The 15,854-nt window shown below is 38.5% G+C and overlaps 1 protein-coding gene across 2 annotated transcripts in view; it reads left to right on the top strand.

Moving 5' to 3' along the window:
• LOC126174861 (uncharacterized protein C2orf42 homolog) overlaps positions 1–15,854 on the top strand; it is a 231,343-nt gene that overhangs the window by 105,628 nt on the left and 109,861 nt on the right. For both annotated transcript variants that reach the window (XM_049921260.1, XM_049921261.1), the window contains one exon: positions 5,443–5,585. In XM_049921260.1, the coding sequence (XP_049777217.1) occupies positions 5,443–5,585 (143 nt within the window). The remainder of the gene's footprint in view (positions 1–5,442; positions 5,586–15,854) is intronic.

The raw sequence follows: 15,854 nt of genomic DNA, 5'->3' as shown, positions 1-15,854 counted from the left end.
AATATCCTGAAATATAGAGGCTGTAAATTGAAGGCTGTTGTCAGAAACCAGGATGGAGGGCTCTATTGCAAATATGAGAAAGAAGGCGTGGATGTTAGTTGCTGGTGGTTGGTGGTGGTGGTGGTGTTGTTGTTGTGGTGTTGGTGTTGGTGTTGGTGGTGGTAGCTACAGGTGAGAGACAAAATAATGTGAACAGTAGTAGTAATGGAATGGTTGTGTTTGATGCTCAACAATGCATGTAAGGCATGTGTTGTGCTGGACTATGCATGTCAAGTACGGACTAGGCATCAGTGCAGGTCGTTTATGAGTAGTGCACGCTTTGCATTTGCATTCAGAGCTGAGGTCGATGTGCAAGGAAAGACCTAACAGAGTTTGAAAGAAGGCAGATTGTGGGCACCCGATTAGCTGGAGCATCAGTAACCAAAACCGGCAACTTATTGAATGTTTCAAGAGCAACTAATTCAACAGTCATGTCAGCCTACACAAAATGTGGAAAGACATTATTGTGTAAACATAATAGTAGGTGCAAATCAAAACTAAATGACAGAGACCATCGTCCGCTATCATAAATTGTGTCAAAACAACATAAAAATACAGTGGCTAAAGTGACTGCAGAGCTCAATAACCATCTTTGAGACTCCGTATCTACCAACACTGTCCGCCGAGAACTCCATAAAGCGAATATTCATGGATGAGCTGCTATACCGAAACCATTAGTGATGACAACGAACGCAAAGAAGAGTAAAACATGGTATCAGGAGCATAAATCCTGGACAGCTGATCAGTGGAAACATATCATATGGTCTGATGAGTCAACGTTTTTGTTATTTCCTACATTGGGCTGGGTTTAAGTCTGGAGAATGTGAAAAGAAGCCTACAATCTTTATTGTTTGATTCCAACAGTTAGGCATGGAGATGGAAGTGTGATGATGTCTGCAGCCATATTATGGTATTCTGCTGGTCCCATCATTACCCTCAAAGGCAATGTTAAAGCCAATGATTATGTGAACATTTTAGGTGATCAGGTGCACCCCACAATTCAAATGTTGTTCCCCAACAATGATGCACTCATTCAGGCAATCAAAACAGTACAATCGTAGTATGAGCAGCACACAACTGAGCTGCAGCATCTTCCCTGGCGAGCACAGTCCGCGGACTTGAACATTATTGAACTCTTGCAGGTGGTATTGGAGCACAGACTCTGGAGCAGATTTCCGCATCCCTAGTCACTACAGGATTAGAAAAGGTTCTGATCGAAGTGTGGCATATCATTCCACTAGAGACTATATAATCATTATATGCCAGTGTTCCAAGAAGAATCACAGCTGTATTATGGGCAAAGGGGGGTCCAGCCCCTTATTAATAAACCATTCCCAAGTAAGTACTGGTGTTCACATTATTTTGCCTATCCCCTATACAGGGTGTTACAAAAAGGTATGGCCAAACTTTCAGGAAACATTCCTCACGCACAAAGAAAGAAAATGTGTTATGTGGACATGTGTTCGGAAACGCTTACTTTCCATGCTAGAGCCCATTTTATTACTTCTCTTCAAATCACATTAATCATGGAATGGAAACACACAGCAACAGAACGTACCAGCGTGACTTCAAACACTTTGTTACAGGAAATGTTCAAAATGTCCTCCATTAGTGAGGATACATGCATCCACCCTCTGTCGCATGGAATCCCTGATGCGCTGATGCAGCCCTGGAGAATGGGGTATTGTATCACAGCCGTCCACAATACGAGCACGAAGAGTCTCTACATTTGGTACCGGGGTTGCGTAGACAAGAGCTTTCAAATGCCCCCATAAATGAAAGTCAAGAGGGTTGAGGTCAGGAGAGCGTGGAGGCCATGGAATTGGTCCGCCTCTACCAATCCATTGGTCACCGAATCCCTGTTGTTGAGAAGCGTACGAACACTTCGACTGAAATGTGCAGGAGCTCCATCGTGCATGAACCACATGTTGTGTCGTACTTGTAAAGGCACATGTTCTAGCAGCACAGGTAGAGTATCCCGTATGAAATCATGATAATGTGCTCCATTGAGTGTAGGTGGAAGAACATGGGGCCCAATCAAGACATCATCAACAATGCCTGCCCAAACGTTCACAGATGCTAGTACTGTAGAGCAATGAGTCGCATGTCAACACAAGCACCAAAGTCAACATTACCTTCCTTCAATTGGGCCAACTGGTGATGAATCAAGGAAGTACGGTACATACTGACAAAACTAAAATGAGCTCTAACATGGAAATTATGCGTTTCCGGACACATGTCCACATAACATCTTTTCTTTATTTGTGTGTGAGGAATGTTTCCTGAAAGTTTGGCCATACCTTTTTGTAACACCCTGTATATGTGCCACATATGGAAAGTTAGAGAGGGTGTTGAAAACCAGCAGCTACACTGCTTTTTGGAATGTTCCAATGAAATCAATATATATATTCTTTGCTGGGGGTAGTCGTAAATTGCTGGGGGTAGTCGTAAATTGCTGGGGGTAGTCGTAAAATGGCCAAGGGTTGAAATGCTGTGCCAATGCTGATTGATGGTGGGTGCAGGCTGGCATTTCTGAGCCATATGTTCTATGGTGGTGTCAACACGACGTTACGCTTCACACATGACATTGCACTGTTACCTTCATTCTGCCTATTTCCTAATATGCAATGTGGAGAAGCTTCATTACATAAGTGCAGTGTGTGGGTGGAATTAGTACATAGCATTCAGATTTGTCTGTGGCTAATGATAAGATATCATCATTTGCATTTCTTTGTCAAATATGATTTGATTGTGTAATATGGAACTTTGTTGTCAAAGTTAGACCTTGATCAAATTGTCTTTGATTGAATGTAGTGACTCGTCTTAGATTTGATCAAAGAAAACATATATCTTCTGTTTACTGCATGGAGAAATGTAACCACTTGGAGCGCTAACATTGTTGCTGCTGTCTGACATTTAATGTTTATCAACATGGCTTCAAAATTTACGTGGTGCATCACATCTACAACAAAACTGATAGAAATGTAGGAGACAGATAAAGCACTGTATAACTTGTGGCATCTCGAATACAAAAATAGAACAAGAAGAAGCGAGAGGTATAAAAAAATTATGGAGGCCATTAGCCTATATGTACCTCCGAGGATAACGAGGAGAAAATCATCACTATGTGCCTGTCAAACTCTTCATCTGAACCACACTGCAAGCACGAAAGAGTGTGTGTGTGTGTGTGTGTGTGTGTGTGTGTGTGTGTGTGTGTGTGTGTGCGTGAGTGCTGCATGATGGGCCTGTATGGATCTAGTAATTGCAGTTACTAAGGGACAGTGTCCAACTTCTCACCTGCTGTACCATCTTAAAAAGAAGGTTCAAGTGGGAAAAAGGTAGCAAAAAGGGGGCTTGTTATCGGTCATCAGGTGAAACTTAATATGATACCCAGTATGCTGTGGTAGAATTGAACTGGTATCCCATCAGGTCCAGCGCCCTTTCCTCTTTTGAGCGATTTTAATTGTTTCTCTATCCTTCTGTCGTCTATTTTGATATCTACCATTTTGTCATCTGTGCGACAATCTAGAGCAGGAACTACAATGCAGTCTTCCTCTGTGAAACAGGTTTGGAAAAAGACATTTAGTATTTCAGCCTTTAGTCTGTCATCCTCTGTTTCAGTACCAGTACCATTTTGGTCATAGAGTGTCTGGACATTTTGTTTTGATCCACCTACCGCTTTGACATAAGACCACAATTTCTTAGGATTTTCTGCCACGTTAGCCCTCCTCACACTACATTTTGCTTTGCTTAATTTTTGTTTATCTGCAAGGCTTTGGCTATGTTTATGTTTGCTGTGAAGTTCCCTTTGCTTTTGCAGCAGTTTTCTAACTCGGTTGCTGTACCACAGTGGCTCTTTTCCATCTCTTACGATCTTTCTTGGCACATACTCATCTAACACATATTGTACGATGGTTTTGAACTTTGTCCACTGATCCTCAACACTATCTGTACTTGAGACAAAACTTTTGTGTTGAGCCGTCATGTACTCTGAAATCTGCTTTTTGTCACTTTTGGTAAATAGAAAAATCTTCCTACCTTTTTTAATATTTCTATTTACGGCTGAAACCATTGATGCAGTAACTGCTTTATGATCGCTGATTCCCTGTTCTGCGTTAACTGTTTCAAATAGTTCGGGTCTGTTTGTCACCAGAAGGTCTAATATGTTATTACCACGAGTCGGTTCTCTGTTTAACTGCTCAAGGTAGTTTTCAGATAAAGCACTTAAAAAAAATTTCACTGGATTCTTTGTCCCTGCCACCCGTTACGAACGTTTGAGTTTCCGGGTCTATATCCGGAAAATTAAAATCTCCACCCGGAACTATAACATGGTGGGGAAATCTACTCGAAATATTTTCCAAATTATCCTTCAGGTGCTCAGCCACAACAGCTGCTGAGCCAGGGGGCCTATAGAGACATCCAATTACCATGTTGAGCCTGCTTTAACCGTGACCTTCACCCAAATTATTTCACATTTCGGATCTCTGCAGGAGAGACGCTCAGTAGCTTGGTACGGGCTTTTGTTGAAGTTATGAGAACATACCTTCACTGAGGAGTCAAGCAGTATATTGCTCCCTCCTACGTATATCTTGTGAAGAGGCCATGAGGATAAAATCAGATAGATTAGAGCCCACACAGAGGCATACCGACAATCCTTCTTTCCACGAACAATACGAGATTGGAATAGAAGGGTGAACCGATAGAGGTACTCAAGTTACCCTCCGCCAGACACCATCAGGTGGCTTGCGGAGTAAGGCTGTAGATGTAGATGTAGTATGAAACCTTAGTGCCTCTGACCTTTCCTCCATATCAACTCTCTGGCTGGGCATGAAATTCGAATCACTGTTGCCTGCTAAACATTGCCTGCCCTGGAATTTTGATGTTATGTATCATAACTTTATGGCAAAAGAATTTGGAGAACTGAGCTTGTTTGTCTTGTTTACCAGGGTATATGTGAACCACATTCAATATTATCAAATACTTGTGTAGTGAATTTTGAAATTATCAAGGCTTAAATCAGTGAACATGCATTTGAGAATGAATTATGTGATTCTGTTTCGGGATATCAGATTAGAAAAGAAAGGAGACATAGTCTTTACATGTTCCAAATTTTTGCTGTTATTTAAATGCATTGCAAAATGTTTTTTAAAATATTTGTGTATTTTATAGCTTTAAATATCATTCTAATGCAGTACTAAATTTGAAGTTATTAATTGCATTGTTTGAATGAAGATGTAGTCTTGTAAAGAAAGCAATTTAGCAATAAGTTTTGTATAGACCTCAGTTAATGCATGAGAAATTTATGTTTACTTTTGTGAGATGTACAGTTAAAAATAATTATAAAAAAAAGAGATATAACTGTTTGTATCATTGGGAAGATAGAATAATTATTTATGGTTCTAGGTTCAGATGAAGACTGTAACAATCAGATGGTTACAATCTTGGCCAGTGGGGTACCTTGTGAAGTGGAAGTACAAGTGCTAAGAAATGATGCCACTCTCTTGGATGCTTCCAGTATACCAGTTTCTGATGACACTCTGGCAGAGGTTTGTCCCTCAATTGCTCAAATAAATAAATAAATAAAAATAAAAAAATAAAAATAAATTGATTTTCTTCAACTCAACAGCAACTTCAACTCACCAGCAATACATGTGTATTTCCTTGAGAAATAGTAGTTATATTACCATATAGATTGATGATGCAAATATTTGTATTTATTACACTTTATTTGAGACATTATGAAAGGTTGTATTAGTTTGTACAGTTCTGCAGAGCCCATTACTTGTAACTATGTTTGTATAAAAGCTGAGATCTGATGCTTCATCACACTTTCCAAAGAAAGTTAAATATTTGAGAGAGAAAATTATAGCTCATGAATTTCTATGAGCCCTGTTAATCTGCAATCAGACATAGCAAATTTAATGTGGGCAAAACTAGATAAATGTGAACTGGCAGTTACTATACCTCTGAGTAAGGAAAATATTCAGTCTTCCACAAATATGGCCTGTAGCCCTTTCATAATGACTTAGTATCTCTGCTGTCCACTCTGTTTACCCACTCACTGCACTAAACTGTTTAGTGACATTTTCACAGTTTATACAAGACAACAGAAAAATCAGGTTCTGTTTTAAGTGTAGGTTATCTACATGTGTTAAAATTAGAACACCTCTTACCCCAGTAAAACTGATTGATTGAGCACATAATGAAAGTGGTTCAAAATTTTGATCAACTTGTTCGCAGAATGTTCAACAGCATTGTAGAGACTGACACCCATGGTGAAACGAGCAAGAGTGTGACTTCAGAATTTAATTTTAAGCATGTAAAACATTGTGCCACTCTCTCGGTTTTATGTTTCTGTTAAATTGTTTGTTTGTTTGTTTGTGTGTGTGTGTGTGTGTGTGTGTGTGTGTGTGTGTGTGTACAAGGCACTACTTTTTGGTATTGTAATGAACCTTCATGTTTATTTAAAAGCTACCTGGCTTCTAAGAGGGTAACCATTTATAATTTATTTAACAAAAGTTTAAAATTTGAGTATGTCCTATAAAAATCAAAATATGGGAACTCTAAGAACTTTGCCATGTTTGGCAAATTGCAGACTCCAGTATTATCAGAACAGAATTTTGAAATATTACACGGTATAAAAATTATTCTCGTCTTAAAATGTTGTCTTAATTAATTGATAACTTATGCAGTATGGACACATAAGCTAAACAAATCAGTTTCTCAGAATGTTGTTGTCGTTGTTGTGGTGGTCTTCAGTCCACAGACTGGTATGAGGAAGCTCTCTATGCTACTCTATCCTGTGCAAGCTTCATCATCTCCCAGTACCTACTGTAACCTACATCCTTCTGAATCTGTTTAGTGTATTCCTCGCTTGGTCTCCCTCTACGATTTTTACCCTCCACACTGCCCTCCAATACTAAATTGGTGATCCCTTGATGCCTCAGAATATGTCCTAGCAACCGATCCCTTCTTCTAGGTCAAGTTGTGCCACAAATTTCTCTTCTCCCCAATTCTATTGAGTACCTCCTCATTAGTTATGCGATCTACTCACCTAATCTTCAGCATCCTTCTCTAGCACCACATTTCGAAAGCTTCTATTCTCTTTTTGTCTAAACTATTTATCATCCACATTTCACTTCCATACATGGCTACACTCCATGCAATACTTTCAGAAAAGACTTCCTGACGCTTAAACCTATACTCGATGTTAACACATTTCTCTTCTTCTGAAATGCTTTCCTTGCCATTGCCAGTCTACATTTAAATCCTCTCTACTTCGACCATCATTAGTTATTTTGCTCCCCAAATAGCAAAACTCATTTACTACTTTAAGCGTCTCATTTCCTAATCTAATACCCTCGGCATCACCCAGTTTAATTTGACTACATTCCAATATCCTTGTTTTTCTTTTTTTGATGTTCATCTTATATCCTCCTTTCAAGACACTGTCCATTCCGTTCAGCTGCTCTTCCAGGTCCTTTGTTGTCTCTGACAGAATTACAATATCATCGGCAAACCTCAAAGTTTTTATTTCTTCTCCATGGATTTTAATTCCTACTCCGAGTTTTTCTTTTGTTGCCTTTACTGCTTGCTCAATATACAGATTGAACAACCTTGGGGAGAAGCTACAACCCTGTCCCACTCCCTTCCCAACCACTGCTTCCCTTTCATGCCCCACGACTCTTATAACTGCCATCTTGTTCCTGTACAAATTGTAAATAGCCTTTCGCTCCCTGTATTTTACCCCTGCCACCTTCAGAATTTGAAAGAGAGTATTCCAGTAAACATTGTCAAAAGCTTTCTCCAAGTCTACAAATGCTAGAAACATAGATTTGCCTTTCCTTAATCTATTTTCTAAGGTAAGTTGTAGGGTCAGTATTGCCTCGCGTGTTCCAGCATTTCTACGGAATTCAAACTGATCTTCCCCGAGGTCAGCTTGTACCAGTTTTTCCATTCGTCTGTAAAGAATTCGTGTTAGTATTTTGCAGCCGTGGCTTATTAAACTGATAGTTTGGTAATTTTCAGATCTGTCAATCCCTGCTTTCTTTGGGATTGGAATTATTATATTCTTCTTGAAGTCTGAGGGTATTTCACTTGTCTCATACATCTTGCTCACCAGATGGTAGTTTTTTGTCAGGGCTGGCTCTCCCAAGGCTATCAGTAGTTCTAATGGAATGTTGTCTACTCCTGGGGCCTTGTTTCGACTGAGGTCTTTCAGTGCTCTGTCAAACTCTTCACGCAGTATCATATCTCCCATTCCATCTTCGTCTACATCCTCTTCCATTTCCATAATATTGTCCTCAAGAATATCGCCCTTGTATAGACCCTCTATATACTGCTTCCAGCTTTCTGCTTTCCCTTCTTTGCGTAGAACTGGGTTTCCATCTGAGCTCTTGATATTCATGCAAGTGGTTCTCTTTTCTCCAAAGGTCTCTTTAATTTTCCTGTAGGCAGTATCTATCTTACCCCTAGAGATACACGCCTCTACATTCTTACATTTGTCCTCTAGCCATCCCTGCTTAGCCATTCTGCACTTCCTGTCGATCTCATTTTTGAGATGTTTGTATTCGTTGTTGCCTGCTTCATTTACTGCAATTTTATATTTTCTCCTTTCATCAATTAAATTCAGTATCTCTTCTGTCACCCAAGGATTTCTACTAGCCCTTGTCTTTTTACCTACTTGATCCTCTGCTGCCTTCTCTATTTCATCTCTCAAAGCTACCCATTCTTTTCTACTGTATTTCTTTCCCCCATTCTTGTGAATCGTTCCCTAATGCTCTCTCTGAAACTCTGTACAACCTCTGGTTCTGTCAGTTTATCCAGGTCCCATCTTCTTAAATTCCCTCCTTTTTGCAGTTTGTTTAGTTTTAATCTACAGTTCATAACCAATAGATTGTGGTCAGAGTTCACATCTGCCCCTGGAAATGTCTTACAATTTAAAACCTGGTTCCTAAATCTCTGTCTTACCATTATATAATCTATCTGAAACCTGTCAGTATCTCCAGGCTTCTTCCATGTATGCAACCTTCTCTTATGATTCTTGAACCAAGTGTTAGCTCTGTGCAAAATTATACCAGGCGGCTTCTTCTTTCATTCCTTACCCCCATTCCATATTCACCTACTACGTTTCCTTCTATTCCCTTTCCTACTATCGAATACCAGTCACCCATGACTATTAAATTTTTGTCTCCCTTCACTATCTGAATAATTTCTTTTATCTCATCATACATTTCATCAATCTCTTCGTCATGTGTGGAGCTAGTTGGCATATTAACTTGTACTACTGTGGTAGGTGTGGGCTTCGTATCTATCATGGCCACAATAATGCATTAACTATGCTGTTTGTAGTAGCTTACCCACATTCTTATTGTTTTATTCATTATTAAGCCTACTCCTGCATTACCCCTATTTGATTTTGTATTTGTAACCCTGTATTCACCTGACCAGAAGTCTTGTTCCTCCTGCCACCGAACTTCACTAATTCCCACTATATCTAACTTTAACCTATCAATTTCCCTTTTTAAATTTTCTAATCTACCTGCCCGATTAAGAGATTTGACATTCCATGCTCCGACCCGTAGAACGCCAGTTTTCTTTCTCCTGATAACAACGTCCTCCTCAGTAGTCCTTGCCTGGAGATCCGAATGGGGGACTATTTTACCTCCAGAATATTTTACCCAAGAGGACGCCATCATCATTTAACCATACAGTAAAGCTGCATGCCCTTGGGAAAAATTATGGTTGTAGTTTCCCCTTGCTTTCAGTCGTTTGCAGTACCAGCACAGCAAGGCCATTTTGGTTAGTGTCACAAGGCCATATCAGTCAATCATCCAGACTGTTGCCTCTGCAACTACTAAAAAGGTGGCTGCCCCTCTTCAGGAACCACACGTTTGTCTGGCCTCTCAACAGATACCCCTCCATTGTGGTTGCACCTACAGTACGGCTATCTGTATCATTGAGGCACGCAAGCCTTCCCACTAACGGCAAGGTCCAGGATTCATGGAGGGGGTTTCTCAGAATAGTTAACAATTTGTCCACAAAGTTAACTAGGCTGTTTTTCTTATGTTTCAGTTTTGAATAATGTATTTTTGTATATTAATGGTATTATATTATCTTCAAATCCTGATATCTCATGAATAAATTAACTTTCAATAAAAAACAATTAGACCACAATGTTCCTGGTTGGATGCATTATATGTGTATACTTATGTGTAGTCATGAGTCTAAGTTTGTGATAACAAGATGATGAGAGATGTCTGTAGTATATTAGGTGGTTGGCTTGTATTGAATTAAACAGACTTCATTTCACATTAATCCATGCAATGAGATCATCCCCTGATGCTACTAGAGTAGCGTACACTGTAGTTTTTAGAAAATGGTCAAGATGTGTAAGATCTGGTGGACATGATATTGGTCCCCCTTTACCAACCATTGATTTATTTTGTGACATCCAGATGGTGCTACTTATATGTCATCAGGAATTGTTACTGGAATATGCTGTGCTATAAATGCTGTTGCACAAACTGTGCTTGTTGTGTGTAGCCCTCCACAACTGTTGACTGGACTGGATGCCACTCTTGTTCACAGACAACTCTCCACACATGAGCACAGGTGGGACAGTTCCACTTTAAAGTGCTTCTAAACATTCTCTTCAGAGGCAACTATTCAGGACTGAGGATAGCGGGCATTTATTTTTGATAGTTAATGTTAGACACAAGGTCACAGTAATTGATACAGTATTCATAAGGATACCATGTATATTGTAAATTTCTTAATATTCCACAGTATTGCATTACATACAACAAAATGTAACAGACACGGAAAATGTTCATTGCTGTACATAAATGCTAAAATTTTGAGAAAAACTAAAAGAGAAAAATATATGCTATGAACTTGCAACTTTTCTTATCTTTTGTCAGTTGCTGAAAATGTCAAATGATGGGCAGTATCTCTATTGGTAAACCTCTCTGCCTACTATTGTGCAGCAACTCTGCTGTTGGCATTAACTTTGTCTTATGTAAGCAACATATCAGTCAGTTTAATTTGTGTACTGGTGCATGCTGTAATACTATCAGCAACATTAATGCACTGGTACACAACAACCCACTTGTAATTACAATAAAGGAGTTAAGAAGATGCAGCACATGCACAGGAGTGCTATGTGTTCAGTCTGTGAATCAACCTTACACTGATGGCATGTAGGTTTCATAACTAATTAAGATAGCTGACATAATCTGAGGACACGTAGATGCCACCACTCTCAAACTTCGACAGTGGCCAAACTATTCATTTTTGGACTGAGATTCCCTCTTGAGAAATGGCCATTTTACATCTGCACAACATATCAAGAGTTACTAGGCTTTTTTTGTGTTATCACCAATGTGTACATAATGTTATGTAGCTATCAAAATTTCAAACTGTAGGTCTGTACCACTTGTCAAGAAATGAGAACAGTTTTTGCTTGCTCCTATGGCTAGAGAGCTTTTGTAAACATGTAACATTATGTTATCCACTGGCTGAATGTTTATACAAAATAATGTCCACCATGGCAGCTGCTGTCAGTCTTACACTAGACATAGTATCTTCTGAATGACAGAGTCAGTTGACTTGAACAGTTATTTAGTGTGGTATAACACATCTCAAAATGAATCCACCAAACAGCCAAGATGTTAATGTGATGTTTCACAAACATACAGTAGAGAAAGACACTATGTGATGATGAGAAGATTTGACTGCTGTCATAATTTGGGATCAGATCATCATTAGTAATTAATATAATGAAATTGGATAGATAAAAAATCTACTCACCAGTTGGCAGCAGAACACACACACACACACACACATAAAAGGAGAGGTAAGCTTCTGGAGCCAGTGGCTCTTCTTCAGGCTGAAGGGTTGAAGGGGAAGGAAGAAGGGTGAAGGAAAATGACTGGAGAGGTCTAGGAAAATGGGTAGATTTCGGAAAATTCAACCACAACCGTGGGTCAGAGGAGAATTACCAGCTTGGATGAGAAGGAAAGATTGATACATATAATTAATATGAATCAATTGCCAATGCAGCACTAAAGAGAGAAAAGACAAAGGTTTTGTGAGCTATAATCCTCCAGATATGTCAACCATTCCTCAAAATTTTGAAGATCAGAATTATTTATGGGTAGTGAAATAATATCAGTGGCTGGTGTGCTGAAGAAAGTTTTTCTGGTGACGAAACCTTCAGGCATCAACCATACAATGGTATAACATTTGTCTAGTATTACTGCCATTGAGGATCCATTTGTCCATGCCACTGGAAAGGAATGGTTGAGAGAGCTACACTAAGTCATACAATTTCCTCTTCACCACATAGCCTCTCTTACATGAAACTATGACTGATAAATCATTGCCACAACTTCTGAAGAGAACACTTTGTGTCAATTCATGAATAGTAAAGGGACGAACATATTTTTTAGAGTACCTGTTGTAGGTTTCCGTAAATTGTGTATAAAGGGGTGACAGTGGAATGGCTACTGCTGCAATATTGTTAGAATCAAGAAAGCATTCCTATTGTTTTCAATGCTGTTCTTGTCATTTGGTTCTCTTTTAAACAACTCCTACATAAATGACAAGTAATTTATGGTGCTGGAAAATCATGAATGGAATACAAGTAAAAAAGAAAATTACTAATGTTGTAGAGTAAGTACCGTATTTACTCGAATCTAAGCCGCACTTTTTTCCGGTTTTTCTAATCCAAAAAAACCGCCTGCAGCTTAGAATCGAGTGCAAAATAAGTGGAAGTTCTGAAAAATGTTGGTAGGTGCCGCCACAACTAACTTCTGCCGTCGAATATATGTAGCACTACACAGGCATGCTTTGCAGGCACAAAGATAAATACTGGCGCCAAAACCTCTGCGTCAGTAAATAAATTAAAAGAAAAGGTGGAAGACGAATTTTTTCTCTGCCCCGAGTTTGGACCACTGCATTTTCATACTTTATCCAATGAAGTAAATACAAATTCTGTATTGTTCGTCTTCTAATGTAGCAGCATTTCAGTGTACTACGAAAATCCGACTGGCAAGACGGTTTGGGATGTTTGTCAATATAGCCAACTCTACATTCTGAATTTTTTCCCACCTGTGAGAAGAGATGGTTGCTAATAGGAACTTTTGTGAATTGTGAATCACATGCAGTATTCTCTTCACCATAAGAATAATACAAATATAAACATACCGGTACTGAGCATCTGGTAGACAGATCAGCTTTTGTTTAGCATCGTAGTTCCACTTCCAGTGTTGTTTCTTTCTATTTTATGAAGATACTTCACCTCTGTTCGTTATAATAACATAGGTGTATTGTTCCATCTATCAAAAGACTAGAATGTCACTAGGCAAAGATATGTTTTGGGCCAGTTGTATCTGAATATAATTTTGTAATTTAGACTACTGTTAATTCACAGATGTACTTGTGATTAATACAGTAATAATAATAATAATAATAATAATAATAATAACTTACAAAATGATCCAGTGCAATCAATTTGATACAAAAATGATCTGCAAAGCTGAGCAAGTCACTTTTGTCATGACTGGCTTATCCAACTCTGCAAACAAGCTTAACACCAAACACATATACATAATAATGTTAAAAAAGTAAAAAAAAGGGAAAATAAAGCAAACTATAAGCTAACGATAATCTACTATATACATTGGTACACATTTCTAATTCATCTGCACCTGTCCCTTTTTTCACTGCCTACTTCCCATTTCATCAGTGGTCAGAATGCCTTGGAAAAGTCAAGTCATTCTTAAACTGATTTTTCTTCCTGCACCCTTCAGCATTTATTTTCAGTACCTTGTCTTTATAATATATATATTTGCCTCATATTTATTCAGAAAGTCCATCCAACATCATATTTACGCTCTGATTTGGCATGAGAACAAAAGCTTGATTAAATAATTTACAACTAAAACTATGTACCTCCTTACTGGCTTGCTGTAATTCCCAGTAGCACTTTTTATTCTTACTCTTGTGACTGAAAATTCAAATATTTCCTCATTCTTAATGTGCTCTTGAAATCCTGTGCTATTTCACTAATCCTCAGGTGTCCACTTTTGAACCCATTTGTTCCTGACTGTCCAGTAACTAGAATCAAAATCAAACTCCTCCTTATTCTCCCAAGGTTCAGCAAATAAAGGTGCGTGTCCCACTTCTTCATTTATACTATTTGCAACAGAATTTACATCACTAGGATTAATAGTGTTACACACAGCTTCTAATGCAGAAACATCATTATCTGCAGCAATCCCCCCCTCTGTATTACAAAATTACCATGAATGCTGATTGCCAGACCAAAAAAATAAAAATGCAGCTATATTCTCTATATTACAAAAATCACAATCACCATATGGTACAGATTCAACTGCCTGACCACAGTTAACTTCACACAAACACTAGATTCTGTCAGTATTGACTCTACCCTATTTATATTTACTTCTACTGAAATAGATTCCATTTCATTTAGGACAGTATTATTTTTATTGCGAACTACCTTCTCATTCTCAACATCACAACACACATTCAGTTGCCCAATCTCCATAGCTGATTCTGGCTCATTATTTAACATAAATGCCAAACCAACATTATTTTCCTCTACATTCACAACACTGTTGTCTCCTTCATTAAATAGACCGTCAGTATTAATTTCTTCCCTTTGCTTTTTATTTCTCTGCAAAAATTTCTCCTTTAAGCATTTTTTTATAATGCTGTTTAAATCAGCTTCCAAACAAATTGTTAATTTCCGTAACTGCCTCCATTTACATATCCTCTCTTCCCTACTTCTTTGCTTTTATTGTTACAAAAAACCCAACTATTACGCATATAATAACTATCCCATCTCTTGTCCCTATGTCTCTTATTTTATGTCTTGTTCCAGTGCAGACCTCAGTTGGAACAAATTTCAGTTTTCCAAATTCTGTCTCTGTTGCCCTCTGTTATTCAGTTATATTTTAATTCATTAGTCATGGTTCATTCTGTAATTATATTCCCCCTGGAACCCTTTGATTCCTATTATCGCCACTTTTTTCCCTCTTCCCTCTCCAGTTGTCATCATGACTCCTGTCACTATTCTGTTTCTGTGGATTGTTCCCTCAGTTTCTGTTATTTTTATTCTCATGGTAATTTCTCCGATGGTTTTGCTGATTATTAAGCTGATTGTAAGCTTGGATTATGGCACAATGCCTGATCAATCCTCTAAAAGTGAAGAAACTCTTCATAGAATCTGTAGGTCAGTGTATTAACCTCCGCTGTAAATTCTCAGCTATCATTCTCCTTAATGTGAAAATTTCAGTGAGGATCACCAGCGGTTGGTCTAAATGCACCAACTTTCGTAATTCCTCCTGCCAGATCTCTCTACATCTACATCTACATCTACATATATACTTTGCAAACTATAGTGGGGAGCAAAGTAGCAGATGCGTCCCATTGTGCCAGTTACTAGGTTTTCTTTCCTGTTCCATTCACGTATAGAGCATGGGAAGAGTGATTGTTAAATGCTTCTGTGCATGCAGTAATTATTCTAATCTTGTCCTAACGATCCCTGTGTGAGCGATATGTAAGGGGTTGTAGTATATTCGTAGAGTAATCATTTAAAGCTGATTCTTCAAATTTTGTTAATAGACTTCCGTGGGATAATTTACATCTATCTTCAAGAGTCTTCCAGTTCTATTCCTTCAGTATCTCTCTGATATTCTCCCATGAATTAAACAAACCTGTGACCATTTGTGCTGCCCTTCTCTGTAAATGTTCAGTATCCCCTGTTTGGCCTACCTGGTATGGGT

Source organism: Schistocerca cancellata, chromosome 3 (genome assembly GCF_023864275.1).
Source record: "Schistocerca cancellata isolate TAMUIC-IGC-003103 chromosome 3, iqSchCanc2.1, whole genome shotgun sequence".
Classification (NCBI taxonomy): Eukaryota; Metazoa; Arthropoda; class Insecta; order Orthoptera; family Acrididae; genus Schistocerca; species Schistocerca cancellata.
This window is presented reverse-complemented; position numbering and strand designations above follow the sequence as displayed.